The sequence below is a fragment of the Aulostomus chinensis genome, chromosome 11 (assembly GCF_037954235.1).
Source record: "Aulostomus chinensis isolate RoL2024-O1b breed Wild chromosome 11, RoL_Achi_v1.0, whole genome shotgun sequence".
In the NCBI taxonomy this organism is placed as follows: domain Eukaryota; kingdom Metazoa; phylum Chordata; class Actinopteri; order Syngnathiformes; family Aulostomidae; genus Aulostomus; species Aulostomus chinensis.
Genome location: NC_141330.1, coordinates 23,942,496 through 23,965,734, shown reverse-complemented (window position 1 = coordinate 23,965,734; position 23,239 = coordinate 23,942,496). Strand labels below are relative to the sequence as shown.

General features: G+C 40.2%; 2 protein-coding genes across 9 annotated transcripts in view; one reads left to right on the top strand and one right to left on the bottom strand.

The window, feature by feature from the left end:
• The first annotated feature begins 554 nt into the window (after positions 1 to 554).
• LOC147253807 (grainyhead-like protein 2 homolog) lies at positions 555 to 14,185 on the top strand. Of its 3 annotated transcripts, none has more exons than XM_086219116.1 (15): positions 555 to 893; positions 1,595 to 1,781; positions 1,869 to 2,297; positions 2,699 to 2,754; positions 3,597 to 3,753; positions 3,971 to 4,082; positions 7,377 to 7,471; positions 9,960 to 10,115; positions 10,192 to 10,252; positions 10,478 to 10,617; positions 10,701 to 10,738; positions 12,526 to 12,614; positions 12,708 to 12,793; positions 12,892 to 12,976; positions 13,052 to 14,185. In XM_086219116.1, the coding sequence occupies exons 1-15, from the start codon at positions 667 to 669 to the stop codon at positions 13,060 to 13,062; spliced, it is 1,929 nt and encodes a 642-aa protein (XP_086075242.1). In that variant the 5' UTR covers positions 555 to 666; the 3' UTR covers positions 13,063 to 14,185. The 3 variants fall into 3 exon arrangements, 2 of the variants coding, with proteins under 2 accessions (XP_086075242.1, XP_086075241.1); XM_086219115.1 differs by having other exon boundaries at positions 557 to 893; positions 12,912 to 12,976; positions 13,052 to 14,183; XR_015118601.1 differs by lacking the exons at positions 12,892 to 12,976; positions 13,052 to 14,185 and having other exon boundaries at positions 10,478 to 10,612; positions 12,708 to 12,766.
• Positions 14,186 to 16,123: 1,938 nt separating this feature from the next.
• The window catches only part of LOC147253806 (neurocalcin-delta A), an 81,663-nt gene continuing 74,547 nt past the window's right edge, over positions 16,124 to 23,239 (bottom strand). For all 6 annotated transcript variants that reach the window (XM_086219113.1, XM_086219111.1, XM_086219110.1 and 3 more), the window contains 3 exons: positions 21,526 to 21,631; positions 18,952 to 19,071; positions 16,124 to 18,052 (listed from right to left, as the gene is read on the bottom strand). In XM_086219113.1, coding sequence (XP_086075239.1) covers positions 18,974 to 19,071; positions 21,526 to 21,631 — 204 coding nt within the window. In that variant the 3' untranslated portion in view covers positions 16,124 to 18,052; positions 18,952 to 18,973. The remainder of the gene's footprint in view (positions 18,053 to 18,951; positions 19,072 to 21,525; positions 21,632 to 23,239) is intronic.

Genomic DNA, 23,239 nt, shown 5'->3' with positions numbered 1-23,239 from the left:
ACCTTAAAGCTCGATTGCGCACGCCTTCTTTTATGCAGCCTTCACGTGTTATTATTATTAACCAATAATACATAACAAATAGAATAACAACCAAAAAAACTACAACAATAACAATGATAATTTGTGTCTTAACATAAGGCTTGTCTCATGACACCCCTATGCATGACCATTACATCTTCTTTCCGGAGCGCGCGGTGCGAGCATCTGTAAAGGTGTAAGATTAAATGTCTGCCACAAGATGTCACAATACTGACAACAATAATACCAGGGTAGGTGCGTCCATACCTACCATACATTAAACTGTCCTATTACCCAGGCCGGCTTTCACTCAACCATCTTATAAACTGTCTCAGAATAAGTGAATGATTGTCAATTAAAGACATATTTTGCTAAATTATGTCGCTCTGATTGGTGGGTGGAGGGAATTATTAAATCATCTTCCTCAAATTTGCTCAACTTTTAGTTCCCGCCCTTCCTCTCCTCACTCACCAATGAGAAAATGCTTGTATTGCCCGCGTGAAGCACACAACCAATCAGCGAAACCACTTTAATTTCCTCGTTTACGCTGCAATTTAAGGTGCAGCTGTAACCATCCCCAAGTGTACCAACTTCTGCAAAAAAAAAGAAGAGTAAACTTGGCTCGTGTATCAGATTTAGCGTTTATGAATGCTTTGTTGCAGCCTGAAATTTAACGACACCAATGCCATTCGAATGACTTTTAGTGTTTTCGGCCACACCTTATATGTAATTGGTTGCGTTAGAGAAAATCTAAGAGTCAGACTAGTGCAGCTTCCCAGACACCCACTCAGTTACCTGCACAAACTAGAAAGTCCAGTTTCCCAAGCAACACATTTAAAACACCAGAGTCCTGGAGACAACATGGACCTGGACAGGTAAGAAAAAAATATTTGTGTTATGGGTAATAAATGGGGCTTATTCAATTGATCAATATTAAATTACTCCAGTTTTCCCTTGTATTTTAAGAGAATAAGTGTTTTTCCCTCTTGGGTCTTTGCTCATTGGCAACTGTGCTTTTCTACTGTAATTTTATTTTGAAAGAAAAGATGTCCTAGTTGATATCTTTTAAGAAGTAGTATGTTTCACGTGGTTAAATATAAGACTTTGGAATGCAGAAATGTTTAAATGGTGTGTTTTATTTGAGTGCTTTTGTAGTAGGACAATTTTCTGCTTTGTAGAGATGCATACACTTTACAGGTTATCATTTAATCATGATCATATAACATTGTATATAAAAAATCTGTGCAGTGTGTGGCAGTCAATAATTAAAGTCTTTAAGCTGGCCTTCATAAAGATATCTGGCTCTTGTAAGAAATAAAACAGTCTTAAAAATTACCAGCTTGACGTTTTCTGTTTCTGTGTCACTTCATCGGTCCCTTTTTTTTCTAAATGTGAAAGAGAGCTATTTCCCATAAGTGAACCTAAATAAACATGTCATGCTTAGAGAGCTATTTAAAACAAGGATGGTGAGAACCACTGCAGGGCAATACTAGTGGCTTGGCAGATGTAGCTTACTTTAATGACAGATTGACTTTGTAGTAACAATGTGGTTTCCTTATATCTATCATTTCCCCAGCAAACAGCTAGTGGTGGTGGTACCCAACGACGTCTCTGTACCATCCCGCCGACTCTTCAGCAGCGAGTATGAAGCATGGCAGAGCTACTTGGAGAATCCACTGACTGCTGCCACGAAGGCCATGATGAGCATTAATGGAGATGAGGACAGCTCAGCAGCTCTGGGGCTCCTTTATGACCACTGCAAGGTGTGATAGGTGTGATATTCCAGCCAAAATATTCATCATGTGTTATACAACATGCTGGGGATGATATTTTTGCTTTATCCCTGTCAGGTTCCCAAAGAAAAGCGATGTGTGTCCAGCAATGTTAAACCCAGAGAGCACTCTGCTCTTTGGCCTGATGACTGTAGGGGCTTGAACAGACTCCATCACCTTCAGGCTCTCAAATCAGTGCCTGTCAACCTCTCTCTAAACAGCAGTGCCATCACAGAACATGAGAGCTTGAAGTACAGAGCTCAACACCTCACAGGAGACATCAGAGGAGGGGAGGGTAAAGGTGGGGCAGCTCTCACTCTGGTCAAGAGAGAGGGCCACATATCCACAGTGTTTTCCTGTTCTGGAGGTTCCTGTCCACAGGAGCTCCGAGAGCAAAAGGGGATGATTTATGAACCAAGCTGCAATGGTTTGGACCTTGCCGGCTATTTGAAGGAAGAACAGAGAATCTCACCAGATAGCTTGAATGAGGATGTTGTAGGAGGAGAGGTGAGAGTTGTTTTCCAAAGAGGTTGAGGCACCATTATTTCCTTTTTAGTCAGGCTTACATCTGTTTTCTTGAAACTTACCTTATACCTTTTATACTTTAGTGTTTTCTTAAAACTTACCATGTTTACACACACACACACACACACAACCATGGTGTATGTGTGTACATATATAGAAAATGTATGAAAACATGGTAAGTTTTAAGAAAACAAAGTATTAGGTGAGTAAAATGTATATGTGTATATACACACATATATAGTGTGTGTGTGTGTATATATATATATATATGTGTGTGTATATATATAATTATATGTATGTGTATATATATATATATGTGTATATATATATATATGTGTGTATATATATAATTATATGTGTGTATATATGATGTTCTTTTACAGATGGACAACAGACATAGTCCCTTAAGAGCTGATGAATCACAGCACAGCCTGCTAGTGTGAGTTAAAATTTAAAGGAAAAACAATTAAATATCCAAATAAACTATCGTTGGCATTTTTTCCACATATGCTGCCTGCACAAATGTTTAGGAGGCTTTAAAAAACATTCTTGAAATTATTTTTTGTCACTGTTGGTAACTTCAGTCTACTAAGTAGTAATCACATTAAAAAGCTAAACAAGGTGAGATACTGTTGTATAACGTTTAGCCCCAAGTCAATTTTCCAAACTTAAGATGGAAATTTATAGTCTAATATTGTAATATTTACATTATTGTAGTTAGCTGTTTATGGTTAGTAAAACAGGGGGAACTGATAACTTCGTTGGGGGCTATTTTCTGCGGTGCAGTAATACATATTTGGTCCTCTAGTTCAGTGGTCCTAAACCTGGGGGGGTCCCAAGATAATTTTTTTGTGGTTTGCCAAATAAAAAGAGAAAAAATTTAGATTGGAAACTGTATCTTACATTTTAGCATCTGTCACATTGATGTAATTTGTGCCACTGAGTGGAATCCCACATGCAGCATGGTAATGATGGAACCTGAACAGATGTTATTAATAGAACAACAATGGAGCTCTATGCCACTGAGGAATATGTTAGTCAGTTGTGTCGCTTCATTGTAAAATGTTGTCCTGGGATTTATTTGGCAGTACATTGGAGGATTTCTGATAAAATAAATGGATGTTTGTTTTGAGCCATAGGACTCTCATGAGAACTCCTGCAACAGCTGTCTTATCCTGCTGAGTTTACAGTGTAACAATACTCTCTCCCCTGGTCCATGGCAGTCACAATACAAATGTTTAAAAATGCATTTGCCACATGTTCATCCCCATTTTCTTCCAGAGATGGTTTCCAGTACTATCTGGATGCCAGCATGTCGCTGTGGCCCCGGCAGGGGGATGGACCCATGGCTTACTTAAACCGTGGCCAGTTTTATGCACTGACGCTGTCAGCGACCAGCCTCAGACCACCCCGATGTAAGCCCAGAGTCAAATTGCAGGTGAGTGGGCCTGAAGGGACTCTGGTCAGTAGTGAGCACTGCACCATGAGAGGCTCCAAACTGCAATGGGACAGTATTGTACTGGATAGGTCATAAATGGAGAGCTAGTGTAGATGGAGGGCTTGATGGTTATGAACGCATTCTTTTGAACCTCCGCCGACATCTCTTCTGACCCGATTGTACTTTATTTTGTGTTGTGTTTTTGTTTCTGCTTCAGAGTGTTATCATGGTTGTCTTTGGGGATGATAAGTGCAGAGATCAGCAACTGAAGAATTGGAAATACTGGCACTCTCGCCAGCACTCTGCTAAACAGAGAGTCCTGGACATTGGTAAGCTGGTGATTGTTAGACTCACTGACACAAGTCTGCCTGCTGCTTTCAGTACTTGATGGGGTTTCTAATCATTGCAGATTAGGGATCAGTCACATTCACCTAAGTATTGAAGTTGGCGCAGATATAGATTTTTGACATTCAAACTTTACAAAACCGCATGGGTAAAGAGAGAGTAAATACTGTAGGTGGCAAATCTGCAGTGGCCTCCAGGACTCAAGGCTGTTAAATATCCTTAGGTGAACCTGACACAGTTGGAATAACTGTCAATTTTTGATTCCCACAGGAACACTGACAAAGCTGCACAGTGGGTCTGCATTTGCATACACGTTAACAAGAGAACAGGTGGGGGCCTGGACTAAGGCCATATCCTGAACAATCAACATGAGACAGGTCTCGACCTGCGGTTGAAAATAACAAGGAATCAACCAGAGATCCCAGGCATTGATATTGGTTTTGTCTGTGGCAAGTTTATACCAATACTTTCTTGAAGAAACCTACTACATAACCTAATGTGGATGAATAGAAATGACAGTTTGAGCAAAGCTGAGTATTTAAGGCAGTATCAAGGGCCCATTGGAATCTTTCATTTAGATATTTGGGGGGGGGCAAAAGCCTGCTCAGGTGGAAAAAAAAGACATTTTTTTTCTTACCCAAATAATAGTTAAGAACAATTTCAAAATGGTGTAAATGAGATGTCTATTATAGGCTGGCAAACGTTTTCATGTCTACAGCCTTTCAGTCTCAGCCAAGCCTTTAAGAGTTTTAAAACATGCTTTTCCTTCTTCTCATCAAGGTACTTCCAGATAGATAAAACTTCCAGGTACAAAGTAGCAGAACCTTCTTCTTTTCTTCTCCCACTTTTTTGCAGCAGTTTGTCAACAAATGGTGAATGTTTACAGCCGTCCGTGGTATGCAATGCTCTTCTGAGAAACAATACACGTGCATTTTCATGAATGAAATGTGAGGAGAGCTGAGAGGTGAACTCAGCCAAACAAATGTTAAAAAAGGCAACATTTTTTGATATTTAGTGGATCTGCCCAAAAATTGTCTGGGTTCTTCCATGGCCCATACTAAAATCTGATCAACTTTATCTCCTTGTTGGAGGTGAGTAAGGGCAAGCAGGTGCAGAAAAGGTGCATCCTGGCCTCTGTTGATATCCTCGCCCTCTGAGAGGAAAGAAAGCTACTTCCACTTGCACTGCTTAAGGATGCGTGACGCAGAGACCATACTCTTCAATATCACAACATAGACACCGCGTAGGGCTGGAAATTCCTTATTTAGCTACAGCTCCTAAACTTCATCATTACTAGCTGAAACACACAGATGTGTACATGGGGCAACATGACTGTCTTTAGAAGAGCACTCAGACTTTTGTTGCTGCCTGGTTTATTTTATCACCTTATGCACGTCTGCGGGGCCTTCCAAACATGTGAGACTACAGAGAATTGTGTAAAATGAAGCTCAATGTGCCAAAGGCAATGCAAGGCACTAGTACAGTGTTCTGGTGTTCAAAATAAATTTGTATCCATGATCGTGTTGTTAAAATGATGAATATGTGGGCGTTCAAATGACAGTAAAAAATACTGTCACTGTAATTTGCAGCAAATACTGATTATTCTACATGAAATGTCTTTGCAGCAGTTGCATGTAACGTGCAGTGAGTAAAAAGACTTGCTGTGCTCCACTGGCGGGATGTGCCACGGATGTATCCTGTGTATTAGAGGAACAAACCAAACATGATGACCCATTTTACCTTAGCTGAATGTGCTAGAGTGGACTTTAATATGTCCTGAAACACAAGCTAAATATTTACTGTGTGGAACCAAACTTCCTACCTGTCCTAAATGTCACCGCTATATTGCCACATATCCTTACAAAGGTCTTGTTGTCCTCCCTGGTCCAGCACCAGCATCGCCCATCTGCAGTGTAAACTGATTAATCTGAAGGAGTTAAATTTAACTCTCAACTATCTTAAAGCTGTACATCAGTGGTGGAATGGAATTACTAAGGGCTTTACTCAATCGTGATGTTGGTTGAGTATTTCTGTTTTGTGCTTTGCTTGATTTCACTTCATTTGAAGGGAAAATATTGTAGATATTACTTTAGCAATATGAGAACCTTCCTTTCAATAATTATTTAACATTACATCATATCAAGAACTGTCTAAAACACATCGCTGTAGATTTAGGTGCTTCACTACCCTTTTGATGAAAAGTCATGTCTTCTTATGTTGTTTCATCTTAATAGATGTTTTAGGCCTACAGAGGCAAAGATTTGACAAAAAGATGAAAAAAGGTGAGTGTGGGTAGATTTTTTTTTTTCCCTGCCCCATCAGTGATTCTCAACACGAACTATGGGCTGTAATTAAAAGATTGCCAGTGCTAATGTGTGGACCTGTACGCAGTATGATATTATTTACTATTATAGCTGGTTAGCTAGTTTGGATTTATTTACAGATAGGCCTGTAGTTGAGTAATCCTCTATGGGGAGTTGAGACCTCATTGATTTCTTTTTTCTGGAGAATACATGCTTCCACTCCATTACATTTACATGCACATTTTAACGCTAATATTTTCCTCAACGTGGCAGCGCAGTGGTGCAGTGGTTAGCACTGTCGCCCCGGCTCAAACACTGGATCTTTCTGTGTGGAGTCTGCATGTTCTCCCTGTGCCTGTGTGGGTTCTCTCCAGGTACTCCAGCTTCCTCCCACAGTCCACAGATATGCAAGAGGGGACGGGGCTAATTGGATACTCTAAATTGACCGAAGGCGTGGCTGTGAGCGAATGGTTGTCTTTTTATGTGTTGGCCCTGCAATAGACTGGCGACCTGTCCGGGGTGAACCCCGCCTCTCACCCCAAGGCAGCTGGGCTCCAGCCAGCCCACGACCCGTAACAGGATAAGTGGTTGAAAATGGATGGAAGGGGGGATTTTCCTCAACGTGGATTTCAAGTGTAGGGTTGTTACTAATGTCTATATTTGGAACTGTAGTATTTTTTTGTGTCTGAATCTTTGATGTGTTCTGAGATGTTAGACTGGTTTTAATACAGACCTTTATCCACCAGCCATTCAAAGCGCTGATCCAAGTGCCAGGTGATGAAATTAAATCAAACTACTGGTGAATAAGTATCCACCATGATGCTGATCACCTTAAGTGAAAACAGTTTCATGCAACCTGCAGCGAGTTGCATGAAAGTTTAACTGTGTATAATCAACTTTAAAATCCCATCTGGAGGCAAGTTTCAACCTCAAAAATCCACTCCAACACTTCTCTGATCTTCCCTTTTAATGCAGCTGACTGCAAGGAGCGTTTCAGCAGGATCGAAAACGTGGAGGAAATCGCCTACAATGCTGTCTCTTTTACATGGGATGCTACTGAAGAAGCCAAGGTAAGAGAGCATTCATTCATAAGAGAGAAGTCATTAGAAGAGATGGTTTACTGAAGACTTTTCAGCATTTTGTATTCACATACATTCAGATAGTTGACAATTTGGTTTAGTTGAATTTCTTTTGTCTTATAAGGGAATATTTTCTTTCTAGAATTTGGAAATGGTTCTTTACCTCATCCTGCAGACTACTGACTTATGTGTTTCACAATAGCTGAAGGAAAATATGCCAACGCCCTCTGTTCAGCCTCTTTATCCGTGCCATGAGGGTGTTCCATGCTTTGTGTAAGGGTTTACCTGGGGTTTGCTGCTGAGCTCACCTTGTGAAGGTGGTCAAACAGGATGTTACATACTGTATAGTATACATTCACCATCAAAGGCTGGACAGTTAGCAATAAATTACCTGAAAATTTAAAAGAAATGACCAAGGGTTTAAGGGTCAGTTGAAAGAGGTTGATCAAAAGAAATGAAGAAATTGAAGGAATTACTGTATTCAAATTATAAGAACATTATTGAGATATTTCTGAAGAGAGGAAAAAAAAATCTATTCCTAGTTATGTAAATCTCAAGGTGAGATCAGTAAGATTTGGTGTGTTTAAATGCTTGTGAAAGACTTGTTGCTAAACAAGAGTAAAACTAAATGTATTTTTTTATTTTCTGAGGAAACACCAGAAGTCTCAAGGATTCTTTGGAGAGATAACTTTGATAGCTTCCTCCTTCAATTCTTGGTCATTGGTATAGTTTGAGGAATGTCCTATTCATACAGAAGGTTTTTCATTACAAGTTTGAAGTCTCTGAGTACCAGCTGAAACAACCCTGATGACATTATCATCGAGTTATCAGTGTGATTTTCTTAGATGTGACAAAGTCCTCCAGAGCCACAGAAAACAATACACAATTCCTTTGTAGTACGACTCACGTGCTTTTCCTGAGTAAAATCAGTGGGGGTAAAAAAAAATTTTTTTTTTCACTTGATGACAAATGATATGCGTAATAGCATATTATCATGTGAAGTGTGATCATATGGTGTACAGCAGTTCATCACACTGAATATTATTTAGATCATTTAGAACTTAGATAGCTTAATTCAGATGACTATTACTATGTGGTTGAATTTACATTTGCTATGTCTAACAGTGTTTCAGTTCTGTCATAATTAGTTGTCATGCTTGGAAGCATCACCTCCCACTTGTATGATTGTCTAATGGTTAAGAGTGAAAGAAGCCTGGGACATTGAATGTGTCTAAAATATGATTGATGAATTCTCTCGTGTGAGATGGTTGTGTGTCAGTGTGGTTGTGCTCACAAATTCAAACTGGAGGCTGGTGGAAGTAGAATGCCTGTGTGTCTGAAGAAATGTTGGTGGTGTGTTTTTGCTGTCGCTGGTCTTTCTCTGTGTTGTCAACTAGAAATTTTGGGTTTCAGAAATAATTGGATGTTTAATGAGACCATGTTGGGCTGACACATAAGCTAGATATTTTTAGAGCAAATGATTAGTTTTGGTTTTGTTTTGGCATGGATATGTTGTTGCCAGGCAACAATCATCATTGTTCTCGCTGTAAGGGAGCAATAATGTGTCAGTAGAGGACATGAGCTGTTTCCTGCAAAGTTCCTTTTTTTGTTTGTTTGTTTGTTTTGTAGTGGGTGGAGTGGATGGCACTTGACAGCGCCCTCACGAACCTTCCACTTTTTCAATCATATTTTGAATGTTCACACATGTGGTACAAGCAAGCACAGGCCTCCTACATATTACGCACATTACACACACACACACACACGTGCAGAGATGCTAGCAGCAATGTGCTTCAGGAGACATTTAAATGGCCTAGGTTTGTGGATGTGTATGTGAGGCTCGTTTGTGCTCCAGGCCTTACCAGTAATCATCCCTCACCGATGCAGGTTAAGACATGACGCTGGTGATACGGCTTAGTGGGAAAACTGCTGAGGAATCTTTGTCGTTATTATTTGTGCTGACCAGTTTCTCAGGCAGTCAGTCCTGTTTAACGGGAAGATTCATAAGGGGCTTTGCTTATTTGTTTCATTGGTTTGCCATTAAACAAGAAAAGCCCACTAATGGGTATCTGTTCTAATCTTCATAAAACCTCTATGTACATATTGATGTCTGTATGTGGAATTGTTTAGTCAGTGTGTGTGTGTGTGAGAGAGAGAGAGAGAGATCCTTGCAGCTCTGTGCTGCCAGCTTCAGGGAAAGGGGATTTTGAATCAAATCCATGCACCTTGGGATTTTAACTGAATCTCTCAATGCCACACTTTTTGCAAGCTCAGTAAAGAATCACACTTTCTCACAAATCAGTATCACTCCTCACTGAAAAGTTTGCCATTGATGCCATCTTACCCATGCTGTGAGGGAATATTGAGTTCCATTTAGCCAAAAGAATTGCTTAAATTTTTTTGAAGTCCTTGTTGATAGCTGCTGCTTGTTAACGCATGTAATGCACTAATTACCCTGTCTATTGATTTTCTTTGCTAGGTTTCTATCTCAGTGAACTGCCTGAGCACAGATTTCACCCCTCAAAAAGGTGTGAAGGGCATGCCCATGACAATCCAGGTTGACACCTATAGCTACAACAGCTACAGCAGACCCATCCACAGGGCCTTCTCCCAGATCAAGGTCTTCTGTGACAAGGTGAGGACAGCCCACTCCTCAGGATGACTTTTCTTTGTTACTCAGGACCTCTGAAAACTGAGTATATGTTCTGCAGGGTGCTGAGAGGAAGCTTCGTGATGAGGAGAAGAAGCAGCAGCAGCTCAGGAAGAGGAGAGGTAAAGATATTATACCAATTCATCGAAGTGAATAAGATTAGCAAGCTTGAATCACCGAAACGAGGTTACAAAACTCTTTCCAGGAAATTATGAACTGAGTAGAAGAGAGATGACATAAAAGGTCTGCAAAAGATTAAAAAGCCAGGCACATGTAATCAAATCTTAATCTGTGCTCTGAGCCATTGCCTGGCAACAGATGCTGAATTCACACTCTCTCTGGATTAGGGAAAAATGGCAGGTTAGGACCGACCCCTCCCATTAAGAGTCCCGATAGCAAGTTGTTCAAGACAAAGACAGACCTGGACACCCAGCCTATTCTCTTTATTCCTGATGTGCACTTTGGAAACCTGCAGAGGGCAGGTCAGGTGAGACACACACACACACACACACACACACACACCCTCAGTCTTGCAGTTTGCCTCATGTAGATTTTGTCCTTCATTCTCAGGTGTTTGCTTTCGACACTGAGGAGCTTGGCAGGGATGGGTGAGTATATTTTCACACCAATTAGTTGCTCCAACGTTCATGTGCATACGTCTTGCTTGTCTGGGGAAGAGGGAAGGAACGCTATACCAGGTGTAGAGGCAGGAGAGCAGGGCGGAGACAAGAACGGATAAGAATAAGGGAAAAGGACAAATACAATGCAAACACAAAACTGATGTTAATGTTGGTACAGTATTGAAAATACTAATATGAATACTGCTGGTACTAATACCAATACTGATGCTTATGGGAGAGGTTTAGCCTCTTCAGATGTGTAGCCTCCTCCAGCAGCAGCATCAGTCAGGGATCTGGGAAGTGGGAAAGCACAAAGACTCCAGGGAAGAAGTTGAGTTAGTAGTATGCATGTATGAATGGGTACAGAAGGACAGAGAGGAGGAGAGAGGTGCTCAGTGCGTAATGGAAAATCCCCTGGCAGTCTAAGCCTAAATGTAGGCTTTAGCACTTAAACGTAGAGAGGGTATCTGCATCTCTGATCAAAATTGGGGGACAGTTCTACTGGAGAGGAGCCTCATAACCGAGCCTCATTACTGAAGGTTGTGACTCCCATTCCACGTTTGGAGACTCAAAGGACCATAAGTAACCTTGCATCCTGGGAGTGAAGGGTTCTAGCTGAATAGTAGGAGACTGTGAGCTTTGTCAGATATAAAGCTGCCTGATTGTTGAGGGTTTGTATGTTAGAAGAAGAATTTTAAATTCTATTCTGCAAATGACAGGGAGCCAATGCAGAGAAGCTAGTAGATGAGTGATATGGTCAAAAGCTACATGAGGCAAACTGACAGACTAGGTCGTGTGTGTGTGTGTGTGTGTGTGTGTGTGTACACATGCGTGTGTGTGTACACATGCGTGTGTGTGTACACATGCGTGTGTGTGTACACATGCGTGTGTGCGCACATGCAAAGACATGTTCATTAGCTAAACAAAGCCAGCTATCGATCCCTGTCCAGACCATAACTGCTTCACAAGTGCCTCTAACAGACTGGTTAACATTCAACACAAACAAAACCACCACAGTCACTTATAATACATTTAAGGAGGCACTGAGTTGGACTGCTCAGATTATATGTGAGCCAACTTGTCCATCACTGACAACTTTTAAAACTTTGCCACGAATGAGCAGCCACAGATTGTTGGGCAGGCAAGTGATGTCACTGAGAACATGAGGTTGGATGATCTAGGAGATACAATTGCATGATTGCACCAGGGTACATACACACTTTGTTTATGTATTTTCACCTGCAACATACATTTGCATATGAAGATCAATTAGGACGTTAATCCTCATCATGCTGTAGGTTGAGGCTGAGACTGTTTTGTAAAAAATTGCAGCTGATTGAGTTGGATTTTTGTCTTCTTGCTACCCACTTTCCCTGCATCGCATAAGCTTAACTATTGACAGTTTCCCCTATGATATAACTTCTTAATGCACAGTGTACATGTCAAAGAAATGTGAGAGGCATGTCCTTTACTGTTTTTGCTGTCAGGAAGAGCAATTGGTAAATGTGTTTCCCATTTAGGCTGTTTGTTAGCTGAAATGAGAAACAACAAAAGAAAACTAGATTAAACAACATAATAAATGATTATTCTCTACTGTCCATATGAAGTTCAGATGAAACAGTCTTCTGAGAAGGAAAATCCATCTGTGTTGCTACATAAAGGCCATAATTGAAAAATAATGATCTGGTCAAGTAAAAGTTAAATTATTCTGGGTGCACACAAGCCCAAGAGGCAGGAACACACTGCTTTTCATGATCTTGGTGTGTGTTCTGTAGGACTGTGCTGGTGGAAAGGATGTCAAGTGTTGGTGAAGATGTGTGTTCACCTCCACCCAAGAAAGCCATAGTGGACAAGGAAAGGAAAGGTTAGTAAATGTTCTTTTTCTGTTGTCATGTGTCTTGTTTGTTTCATGTGAATAATAATTGTTCCTTTAAATTTTCTCTGACCTGTGGACCAGTTTTACTTTACGTGAGGAAGGAGAGTGATGACGTATTTGATGCCTTGATGCTGCACTCCCCAACTCTTAAGTCCTTAATGGACGCTGTGAGTATCAATGACGTTCTTTTGTAGCTGTTGCACGATGAGGGATCGTAGAACTGAGACTATCCCTATCAAATGATAATGATCTGGTGTTTTTTCAGTCTGTGTTTCTTCATTACAGATCTCAGAGAAATATGGAGTGCCTATTGACAGGATGGTCAATATTTACCAAAAAAGCAAAAAAGGGTAATTTAGGAGTCACAATGATGAACCTTAAAAGATGAGTCTTTCTTACCTTCTTATCTATGTTGTGTTCCTCAGGATCCTGGTGAACATGGATGATAATATTATCCAGCACTACTCCAATGAAGACACCTTCATCCTGGCTATCGAGAGCTCAGCAAACTCCTTGCGAGTCACGCTATCAGAGATCACAACATAGCCCTGGATTCATCACTCATTGTGTTGTTGAACATTAGCAATGGCATGTATCAAAAGTGTGAATGTTGTTCATGATAACTCCTCCAAAAAGTTATTTTGCCTTTCCAGTATTCATTGTCTTGAGATAAAATTGTTTTTTTTCCCTCCTGCATCATTTCTTTGTGTCGCCAGAGTGCAGAAAGGGCCAGCTATGTATATTTAGCTCAGAGCTAATTGTAACTCATGGCTAACAACAGCAGTACCACTCTGAATGTCTATTTGTAAACATTTATGAGCTGCTTTGCTCTTGTTAGATGTTTGCTAAGGTTGCGAGTGGATTCAAGCCACACATATGTGGCAGGGTCTTTCTGCATAGCAGTCACAAAGAAGTGATGCAGGAGATCAAATGTATCTGTGAGCATTTCAAAGGCAAAATACTCTTGGGGTAAAGTGTCACTTTATCTCCATCCAGACGGGTCAAATCCACCTCACAGGCTCCCTCACCTGTTTCAGAAGGAGGATGTCACAATTGTGCACCAGCTTTATTTTTAAAACTAAAGATTAGACATCCCAAGGTCATGGCTTTTTTTTTTTGTTATGTACCTTTTTATTTTTTGTTGAGAATGGTTCATGTGCCATTATATTTTTTTTTATTGGTTGTCCATTATTTTTATTGATTTGTCATATTATTTACTGCCTGTTGAATGTTTCCAGTGGCAGCCAGGGAAATGACAGTTATGCAGGTTGTGATTACATGCTGATGTCTCAGGGTCTCTGTATAATTACATGAGACGCCATTATGGAGACTGCAAGTCTTCAGGATGATGTTAAAACTGTTTACTTCCTCTGTGTCTGTTTATTGTGTTTCATCTCACTGGGAGACTGGAGTCATTCATATTAATGAAAGTGGGACTCAGTTCCATTTACTAAAGACTTTTCTGAAGCAGATGAAAAACATCAAGCCTCAATAGTCTAATCTCTTTTTCAGCTCAACTCCTCTATGATGTTCACTTGAATTGTCAATAAATATAGTTTTATATGCTGTCTGAATTCAGTTTCCTTTTTAATATTTTGTGACTTTAAAATACTGGGACCCAATCTCTGCATATTTTTGTCAGTAAAATTAAAGTATTTTCTTGAAATAGGACACTTTCCTGAAAAGGAACAAGAATTGGAAAAAGGAGTGAGTTAAGACAAATGATTGTCACTGACATGTTGATAGTAATGAATGTAACTGAAGTAAATACAGAGATATTGAAGTACTCTGTGAAACTATTGACTGTACTTTTTGAACATTTCCTATCTACATTGATTTATCTAACTAGAACTACTGCCAAAGGAACAATTTGCGGAGGCCCAGGTTGCCATGTTTACCCATGATTGACAGTGTGGAAGTTGAAAGATACATCTTGCGGATGCGCTGGGACACATCATCGGAGATGTGACCCAGAGTCATTGGGCCCAGACCCCAGCAGTGTTTGCCCAGGGTGGGCTGCTTGGTGAGGCTCAGCAGTGTGTAGACTAGAGAGACCACCCAGCAAATCCTTGGTAGCCCACCTCCAGGGGTTCACAGTTCATCCTCTAGCCTTACCTCTTGCAAACATCCAAAAGCTCCTGGTACCTGGCACACCTCCTCTCGTTGGCCTCGTCCATGCGCTCTTCCCAGGGCACTGTGAGCTTCAAAATGATCAGCTGCTTGATGTAATCGGACCCAATGATCATGTCTGGTCGAAGCCGTGTTGGTGTTCTCCTGGCTGGGAACTTTAACTGTTTGCCAAGGTCCACTTCCAGTCTCCAGACAGTGGCAGAAGTGAGGGGGCCTGCCTGTGGTTGTATGTTGGGCTTCTCTCTGGAACGTGATGGTCTTAAGCTTGTGGTGGCCTTTGATGGTGTTGATGACCGTGGCAATGATGTCGGCAACTGTCCTAAGTACCTAGTCATAGTGCCAGCGAGAGTGCCCGTGTGCAAGTGCTTTTGGGCAGCTGCTGAGAAGGTGTTCCAGGGAACTCCTTCTTGAACATTGAGGATAGGATGGTGTGTCGGTTTTTCCCGAGACACAGAGTTTGGCTGGACTTGGAAGGACATCATGGACCCTGATGCGATGGAAGCTTGTTTTCTAGATGTTGGTGATGTTGCGTTTCAGAATATTCTCCCATTTAGTCCATGACACTTGTTGCCCCATTACCACCATCCTCCTGGCTCTTAATTCCTCCACACCTGGCCGCACCTCCTCCTGAATGAGATGTTGCTGCTCTTTTCCTTTAGCCTTGTCAACCCTAGTTGCTGGGAGATAGCCAATGCTGCCACGCCCTGTTGCTATGAGACCCACCAGCACCTTCTGCCTCAACCTTGACTCAGCCACCTCCAGAGCTTTGTCTTCCCTCCATTTCCGACCTGTTCGCACCTGGATACCAGCTGATGCCACCTTTGGATCTCTGGAATCCCTGTACTGCAATGCTTCCCGTGTTCTGGACTCGCATATCTAGCATTAGATACTTTTAACTGATTTGAATTTCGATGTTTTAAAATTTAGCACTAAAACCAGAACCAGACCTTTACCGAGTTTTGAAAATCCATACCGGTATTTGTAGTAAATAAAATCATATTCGAAGTCTTATTTAATCTTTTTCCTATCAAGAATATGTCCAAATGAACAGAATATGAAACATTTGAAAAACATTCTGTGATGGACTAAGAGCCTGTCCAGGGTGTACACTGCCTCTTGCCCTATGACAGGATAAGCGGTTGATGATGGATGGATGAATGGATGGACATTTGAAAAATAAATTTGTCAGTGCAGCTCTGATTTTCAGAAAAAAAAAATCTGAAATTTCAGCATTCTTGTACCAATAGTTCTCATCAAGCGACATATGCACTAATACATATATACTGTGAATGCAATAAGCTTGTATATCATACAAGTAATTGCTCCAGCTGTAACTAAAACCACAATATAACACAAGACACACCATAAATGTTTGCACACAATACATTTAAAATTTAATTCTTGCTTTTTAAAGATGACCAAAAAAATCCAAAACTGAATCCTGTGTTTTAAAACTGCATTCACTAAGCACAGGATACCATACAAAACCTAAAAAAAAAATGCAACAATTATGAACATTCCGTTCAACAGATAACACAGGTACAGTATAAATTTATACAATACTGTTTTTGTTTTTATTTGGCACTTGACCACATGTTATTTTGTGTTTAACAGAAATGTTGCAGCTTAAAAAAAGAATCATAAAAATACAATAAAAGCAACACATTGTGACAGTGTCATTGCAGTAGTTGTTATTCTCAGTTTGTTTGTCTGCATGTTGTTTATTTTTTCAAATATATTTTACAATTTTTTTTTATTAAAAAACAGCAGTTATTCAATAAAACATTCAAAGCATTTTCTAACTGGAAAACAATGCAATAACTGAGACAGCTTGCTCAGCCCTGAGGAGGGCTCGGTTGCTTTTAGGGAAGGGTCACACTCATCCAGCTTTCTAAAAAAAAGGAGAAAAAAAAAGATCAGCATGCCACAACGTGTATTTACCCAATCAACGGTTACGTTGAGATTTCTACCGAAAGCTTCTTCCTTAACTAATTCAGATTAACCATTAAACCTCTCAGCTTTGGCAATCTATATTCTGTCAATGATACTAACTACTGGTGGTACTAACAATGAGAATACTAACATACAGAAGCAAGCGCTGAGCTGGATGTGCGACTGGCCATTCAGTCACTTATTTCCTCACAACATAGGCAAATACACACATGCACGATAGTGACATGCATATGTGTTATTTAGTCTATACCCCGTGTATTCAACTGTTCAACAACTGACTTGACATGCAGCACTTAAAAACATCAAAAATTCAATGTGAAGAAATGTGTCAGTTCTTCACACAGCAAAGAAACTGGTTTGCATGCTTGATATCCTGCAACAACTTAAATAAACAGACATTATTATCATTTCACAACATTTGTTCTGAAACTTGAATTTGCTTTACAAATTGAGGTGCACTTTAATATATCTAAACTGTAGTCACAGGTTTCAATACTTTATATTTTTCCTTGAGGAAGAGTGCAGTATTACACTGCCACTCAAACCTCTGCCATCACAATCTTACGAGTATGAGGAACCACTGAAACACTTCATAGATGCAGGGATGAAGCACCTCATCCTTACATTAGTGAGACTCCACAAACTCATACTACAGTTTGGGGTGCATATGCATAGTAGCATAATGACATTTCCATGCCCCCCCCCCCCCCAAAAAAACGAAAAAACAAAACAACAGACCAAAGTCAATCCCATTTTCAAAATACACAAACACATGAACACATTCTCACAGTAAAAAAAGGAAACAAAGGAAACAAAAGCAGTACTTGTTGTGAGTGAAGGAACAACTTCACGTCTGCTCTGAAGATTAAATAATCTCACCTACACTATGTCCTTTTATTAAACACCAACTTGTCTCTTGTTCTCTGTCTTGTTGTCTCATGCACACACTCGGTCTACGACATACATTGGAGTGATAGAGAGGCTTTGTGTCGCCCCGGCTGGAGCCTCAAAGAGTCAAGCAAAGACATTAATATAGAAACACAGTTAAACTGTATATACAACCAGCCATAAACCTTCTTTACAGTCTGACATGCCTGTCAATTACACAATGTATGGGTTCTGATAACCTGATCATGGTTTGAGAAGGTCTTGAGATTCAGTCTATGCAGGAGATTGGAGGGTTTTCATAAACTGTCCAGGATGTAGGGAGTTGTGCACATCTTTGAAGTCCTCAGTGCATGTCGAAGGCCTATCTTCTTCCTCGTCACCGGCTTGTCATTCTTCATCATTGGTCTGCTCCATTAGTGGACAGTTAAGGGCATCCAGAGTCACCCAAAGAAGCCCTGTGAGGAGACAATGAGACTTTAATCACACCGTCAGACAGTAACAGTAGTTGATGTGGCAATTCACAAATAGGATTTTTACACAAACATAAGGATTATTCCATACAATTAACAATGGGAGTGGGGTTATTTCAACCTTGTTTTCAGGACATGGACCTTCTGAGAGTCACTTACTGTAATTGTCAAAGGTTCCTCTCCCAATTACACCTGTGTCCCATCAAGTTATAGCCATATAAAGAAGAAAATGTATGAAAACATGAGGTCAGGTGCCAGAATGAATATATTCAGATAATTCGTTGAAACACTTAACAGCCTCAATTAAAATCAATGATAAAGACATCTTTTGCTAAGTCAGTTTTGGGAAATCCTTAGAGGTCACCTTTTCTGACATCATAACCGGCCAAGTTAACACACATGAAGTGGCAATACATATTTATAACAAGTTCCATTTCACCTTCAGTCACAAGAAAAAAAAAAAGAAAAAAGAAAAAAAAAAGAAGACAAATTCTCAAATCCTACACATGGGGGCTTTAAAAGTAAGAAGCTACAGAACAAGCACACACAAACCTCTAGCACCTGGTCCAAAATAACAAGCCACCTCCTACAAAGTCTCTCATATCGGTCCAGGAAATACAAGTAGTCACAAAACCAGTGCCATTCTGCATCCCACATCTTGCCCTTCACCAGGTGTGTTTACCGACTGGGAGGTGCAACGCCTTCGGTTCTGAGGCTAACTGATGCTCAGCCTTCCACCAAACGAACCCGCAATGAATCGAATACAGAAATACTCTGTAACCCTTTGCTCTCTGGGCTAACTACCTGTCTAAATAAAAAAATGCTCTTCAAAGTCTGGTGATGTTTGTTACACTGCAGATGTAGGAGTAGGATTTGTTGCTTACAAGTCATGTTGATGCCTCAGGTTTAGAACTGTCCAGCACTGCTGGGGTCGCACTGCAACAGGCGGACGATGGAGGGGTCACTCTTTGCTCCCTTGATGAACTCCTCCAAGGACAATTTACCTAAAATACATACAACATCAACAGGAGATTGACAGAGGGATGAGTTCCCTCAGTTGAGTACATAGCAGAAGACCAAAAGACAGAAAAAGAGAGAATATGAACTGATGGAGATTTAGACAGATTAAAGATCATTAGCGTACATGCAGAATGTCTACTACTGTTGGATATAGTGCAATTATAAGACTTATGATACTAAATGTACAGTAAGATTAAAATATACAGCTTTTAATTCTCACTATTAAGGAGGACTCACGCTGTGACAAGGAACTGCCATGTGAGCACTATTGGGTATTGTATGAATTTAAAGCTATTCACTTTTTTGATCAATTGTAATGTGATGACATACAGTTTGATACAGAATCTACCAAGGTTCTTTGGAGAAGTTTTCACTTTCAGAGCCCTAACAACCTATGTCAATGCATTTTGATGTTAACTCACATCTCACCAGGAGGTGGCAGTGCTGAGGTGGCTCATCTTTTACCTGAACACACTCATAACATCAAAGACTCAAGACAATCAAGTTGTCTCTTTTTAATAGAAGAGGCAAAAGAAAAAGAATGCATGTGTCAATGTCCAGGTTAAGACACACTCAAACTTTGTCTTGCTGTCCTTGTACTTCTGCTTTTCCTCCAGTTCCTCATTAAGCAGCTCATGCCCTTCCTCTGTCTCTTGTGCTCACTACTTTGTGATATGTGCGTTCAGTTGTAGACTCTAGAGTAAATTTCTCTTGTCAATGAATTGCTGCTTCAGGATGGAGGGCTCCTGTTATGGAAAGCCAGGCTGGTCTGTATAAAGACCACAGCTAATGGCTAGGAAACCAGGTGGCAGTGAAATGCGCATGCAACTGAAATGCCTGTTGGGTCTCACTTTAATCAAAACAATGAATCATGAATCCGATAGTTCCCACACAGTCCTTACAGAGCGTTAAGTAATTCAAGAAATTAGCTGACTGGTTCAAGCATGTTTAAAATATCGATTAAATTATTTATTTTACATGGGACCAGAAAATAGTTCAGGCTTTAGGTCTGAGAAGGAATATTGATCACACAACGTTGACTATCATTACATGGACTTCAGTGTTTTGGAAATGGGGTGGTGGTGTTTACATGAGCTGATTTAACAATATTTCATTCATGCTCCAGTTGGAACTGTTGTCCACCAACAGTGGGGTAGGGTTAGGGTTAAACCATTTGTTGATGAAAACATGGTGTGTGTATATATATATATATATATATATATATATATATATATATATATATATATGCCCAAAATGTGTTAAAGTAAATGCCCTGAGACTGGAATACTCCACCTTTCTTAATTTGATTATTGCTTACTTCAACCGTATTCAGAATAAGATGCTGTTATCATGGTAGCCCTACTAATAATTGTATCATTTGAGTATTAACTCAAGGTTTGGGTATGTGAAAATTTTTTAAGTCAGGTCACTAGCTATTAACATAAATATCCCCAAATACCTAGCAGTTTTTCTTAACAGCATCATCAATGTTTATTATGCCTCTGCACCACTGACAGCCATAGGCATGACATGATGCTTTTTTCAGGTTGGCCCCCTGTCAGCCTGTTGTATTCTCAGGAACGCCTTGAGGAGATTTCTTTACATTTGAAGAATAAAGCATGAATTCAAAAGATTCTGGTGGTAAAAGGCCCAATCAACTCAAGGCCCAATGAAGCAAGCTGACTATGTTTTCACACACATACATCAGGGTCCCTGATTTTTCTTTTTTCTAAATGGTTTTGCCCTTAAAATAAATACTTTTGCATCCTACAGGGCACCTGTACTTGGAATCCTTTTTCCAAACTTTTTTACAACTCCTTATGATGTTTTGTCTCCAATTTTTTGTGTTTTCTGAAACTTGAAAAAAATGGTGATTATTTTAAGAAAGTGATATGTGTGTGTGTGTGTGTGTGTGTGTGTGTGTAGAAATCAGTGTTTGTGTCAGCTTATGTGTGCTAAGACAAGTGTCTATTTTATATACTAGATGTTTGGTATATTACAACATTTTTTGGTAGTTTTTCCCACAGAGCAGAGCAATTGCCTACTGTCATCTCAACACTGTCTCAGAGTGACCAGGTATGTCCTGAATGTCAGTCACTAAGTATTTGAAATCTGAAGAGTACTCTCAGACTACCACAGACTTCCAATGTCAGCAATATCTTTTCAGGAGAGGTGTTCACCAGTTTGTCGTAGCACATGGGTGGATCATGCAATTCCCCCCAGTTACAGCAAATACGGCCAAAGTCTGTATGCTTGGTTGGGCGTCAGGGAACCAGGGACCAGCAGGCCCCAAATCAGATGGCCTACATATTACCAAACCAGCAGCCTTCATGTTGGCAGGAAAAACAATAGATCACTGCACTATCAACTGTCGATGCCCATCTTTAACCAAGTCTTTACAAAAAAAAAAAAACAACCCCTTGATAAATTCAGCCTACCATCTCTGTTGGTGTCCATCTGCCTGAAGATCTTCTCTGTTCTCTTCTCAGGTGTTGACTCATCCTCAGGCATCTTCATCACAGAGGACACCATCTTATATATTGCCTACACAGGGAACACAAGTCAAGTCACAGAGTCTATGATTCATCTGTGTTTCTGTAAACCACTTCTGTCATGATTGTGGCATCAATGTTGCCTAGAAGGATGTCACAGCTCAAAGGCCTATCCCAGCTGACATTGGGTGAGAGGCGGGGTTCACCCTGGATGGTCGCTAGTCCGTCGCGGGGCCATCAGGAGCAATAAGGGGTTCAGTATCTCGCTCAAGGATACTTTGACATGGTCACCGGAGGAAGTGAGGATCAAACCGGCGACCCCTTGGTTGCTTGACAGCCACTCTACCTCTGAGCCATGCTGCCCCTCACACTTTAATCTTGTAACGCAATATGTCAGCTGCACTACAGATTCTGCCACTACAAAGGTAATGTTCAGTTTACGGTCAGAAGTCACTGGCTATAACTGCGGCTGTAGTTTGCAGCACTGTTGAACAGGACTGCATGTTACCAAGAGGTGCTTCTGATATTTGGCTGCACAATTAACACACGTGGGAGGGGAAGAATGTTAGAAACATATCTCAGTATGATACGGTCTGTATGATAATAAGCTTTGTAAAAGTAGGATTCTTGTTAGATCTGTTGTTTTGGACTGCGCTACATTTTGCACCCAATGAACTGTGTATATGCATCTGCTACATGGACTCATTACACACACTTTTTGAGTCTATGTACCATTAAGTGTTTGAATTACTTGAATTATATTTGCCAGAAACAATATGAAATCACATCATGACTGGAGAATATGTAAAAATAAAGACCACAGAGGGAACTGAAATTCTAGTCTTGAAGTGATAGTCGCTTCTAACAGATTTGTAGCTTTAGCGATACTACAAACTATTTAAGCTTAGAAAAATGGCGTAAAGAAATCAAAGTTCTTCCTGTGTGTGTTTTCTTTGTGTTAAGAACTGACTGAGTATATGTTTTTTTCAAGTATTGAAAAGTATTTAAATGGAACAGACACTAATGGATCACAGACGACACATGATGATGTTGATTAAAATGTTTCTACAGTTACTAATGTAATAGACTTATTGATATAGCCTTGCACTCTCACACGCCCTTCCAGATTTTACGCAATGACATCATTTGAAACTGAAGTCCACAAGGACTAAGGAAGGTTGCTATTCATGCACATCACTCTCAGATTTTAGTCCTTCTTGCGCATCTCCATGAAATATTAATACAATTGAAGTGTTTTCACAATTCCTCAACATCTGAACAGCCCACAATTGCAACCTCGTGACATTTTGAAATGTTCTGACCATAATTATGATTGTTCTACAATCTAGTCTCTGCAATTACCATGAACCAATGTGAAATAACATACACACTATTAGATCTCAATGTAAAAACAGTGTATGTCATTTTCTGTCGTGGTAAATGTAAATGTAATGTCTACAGTTATTGTTCTGTGAACTATTTTAAGAAATGTTGAACAATATCATTTTTATCACATTTGACTGTTTTCTAATTGGCATATCCACAGAGGTAAATACTTCCTCCTCCAGCTCTTTATTTTTTCTTCAAGTTACCTTACACATTTCTATCATCACATGGTCTGTGCTGTACCATGCCCCAACATCAGTAGTCAGTGTACAAG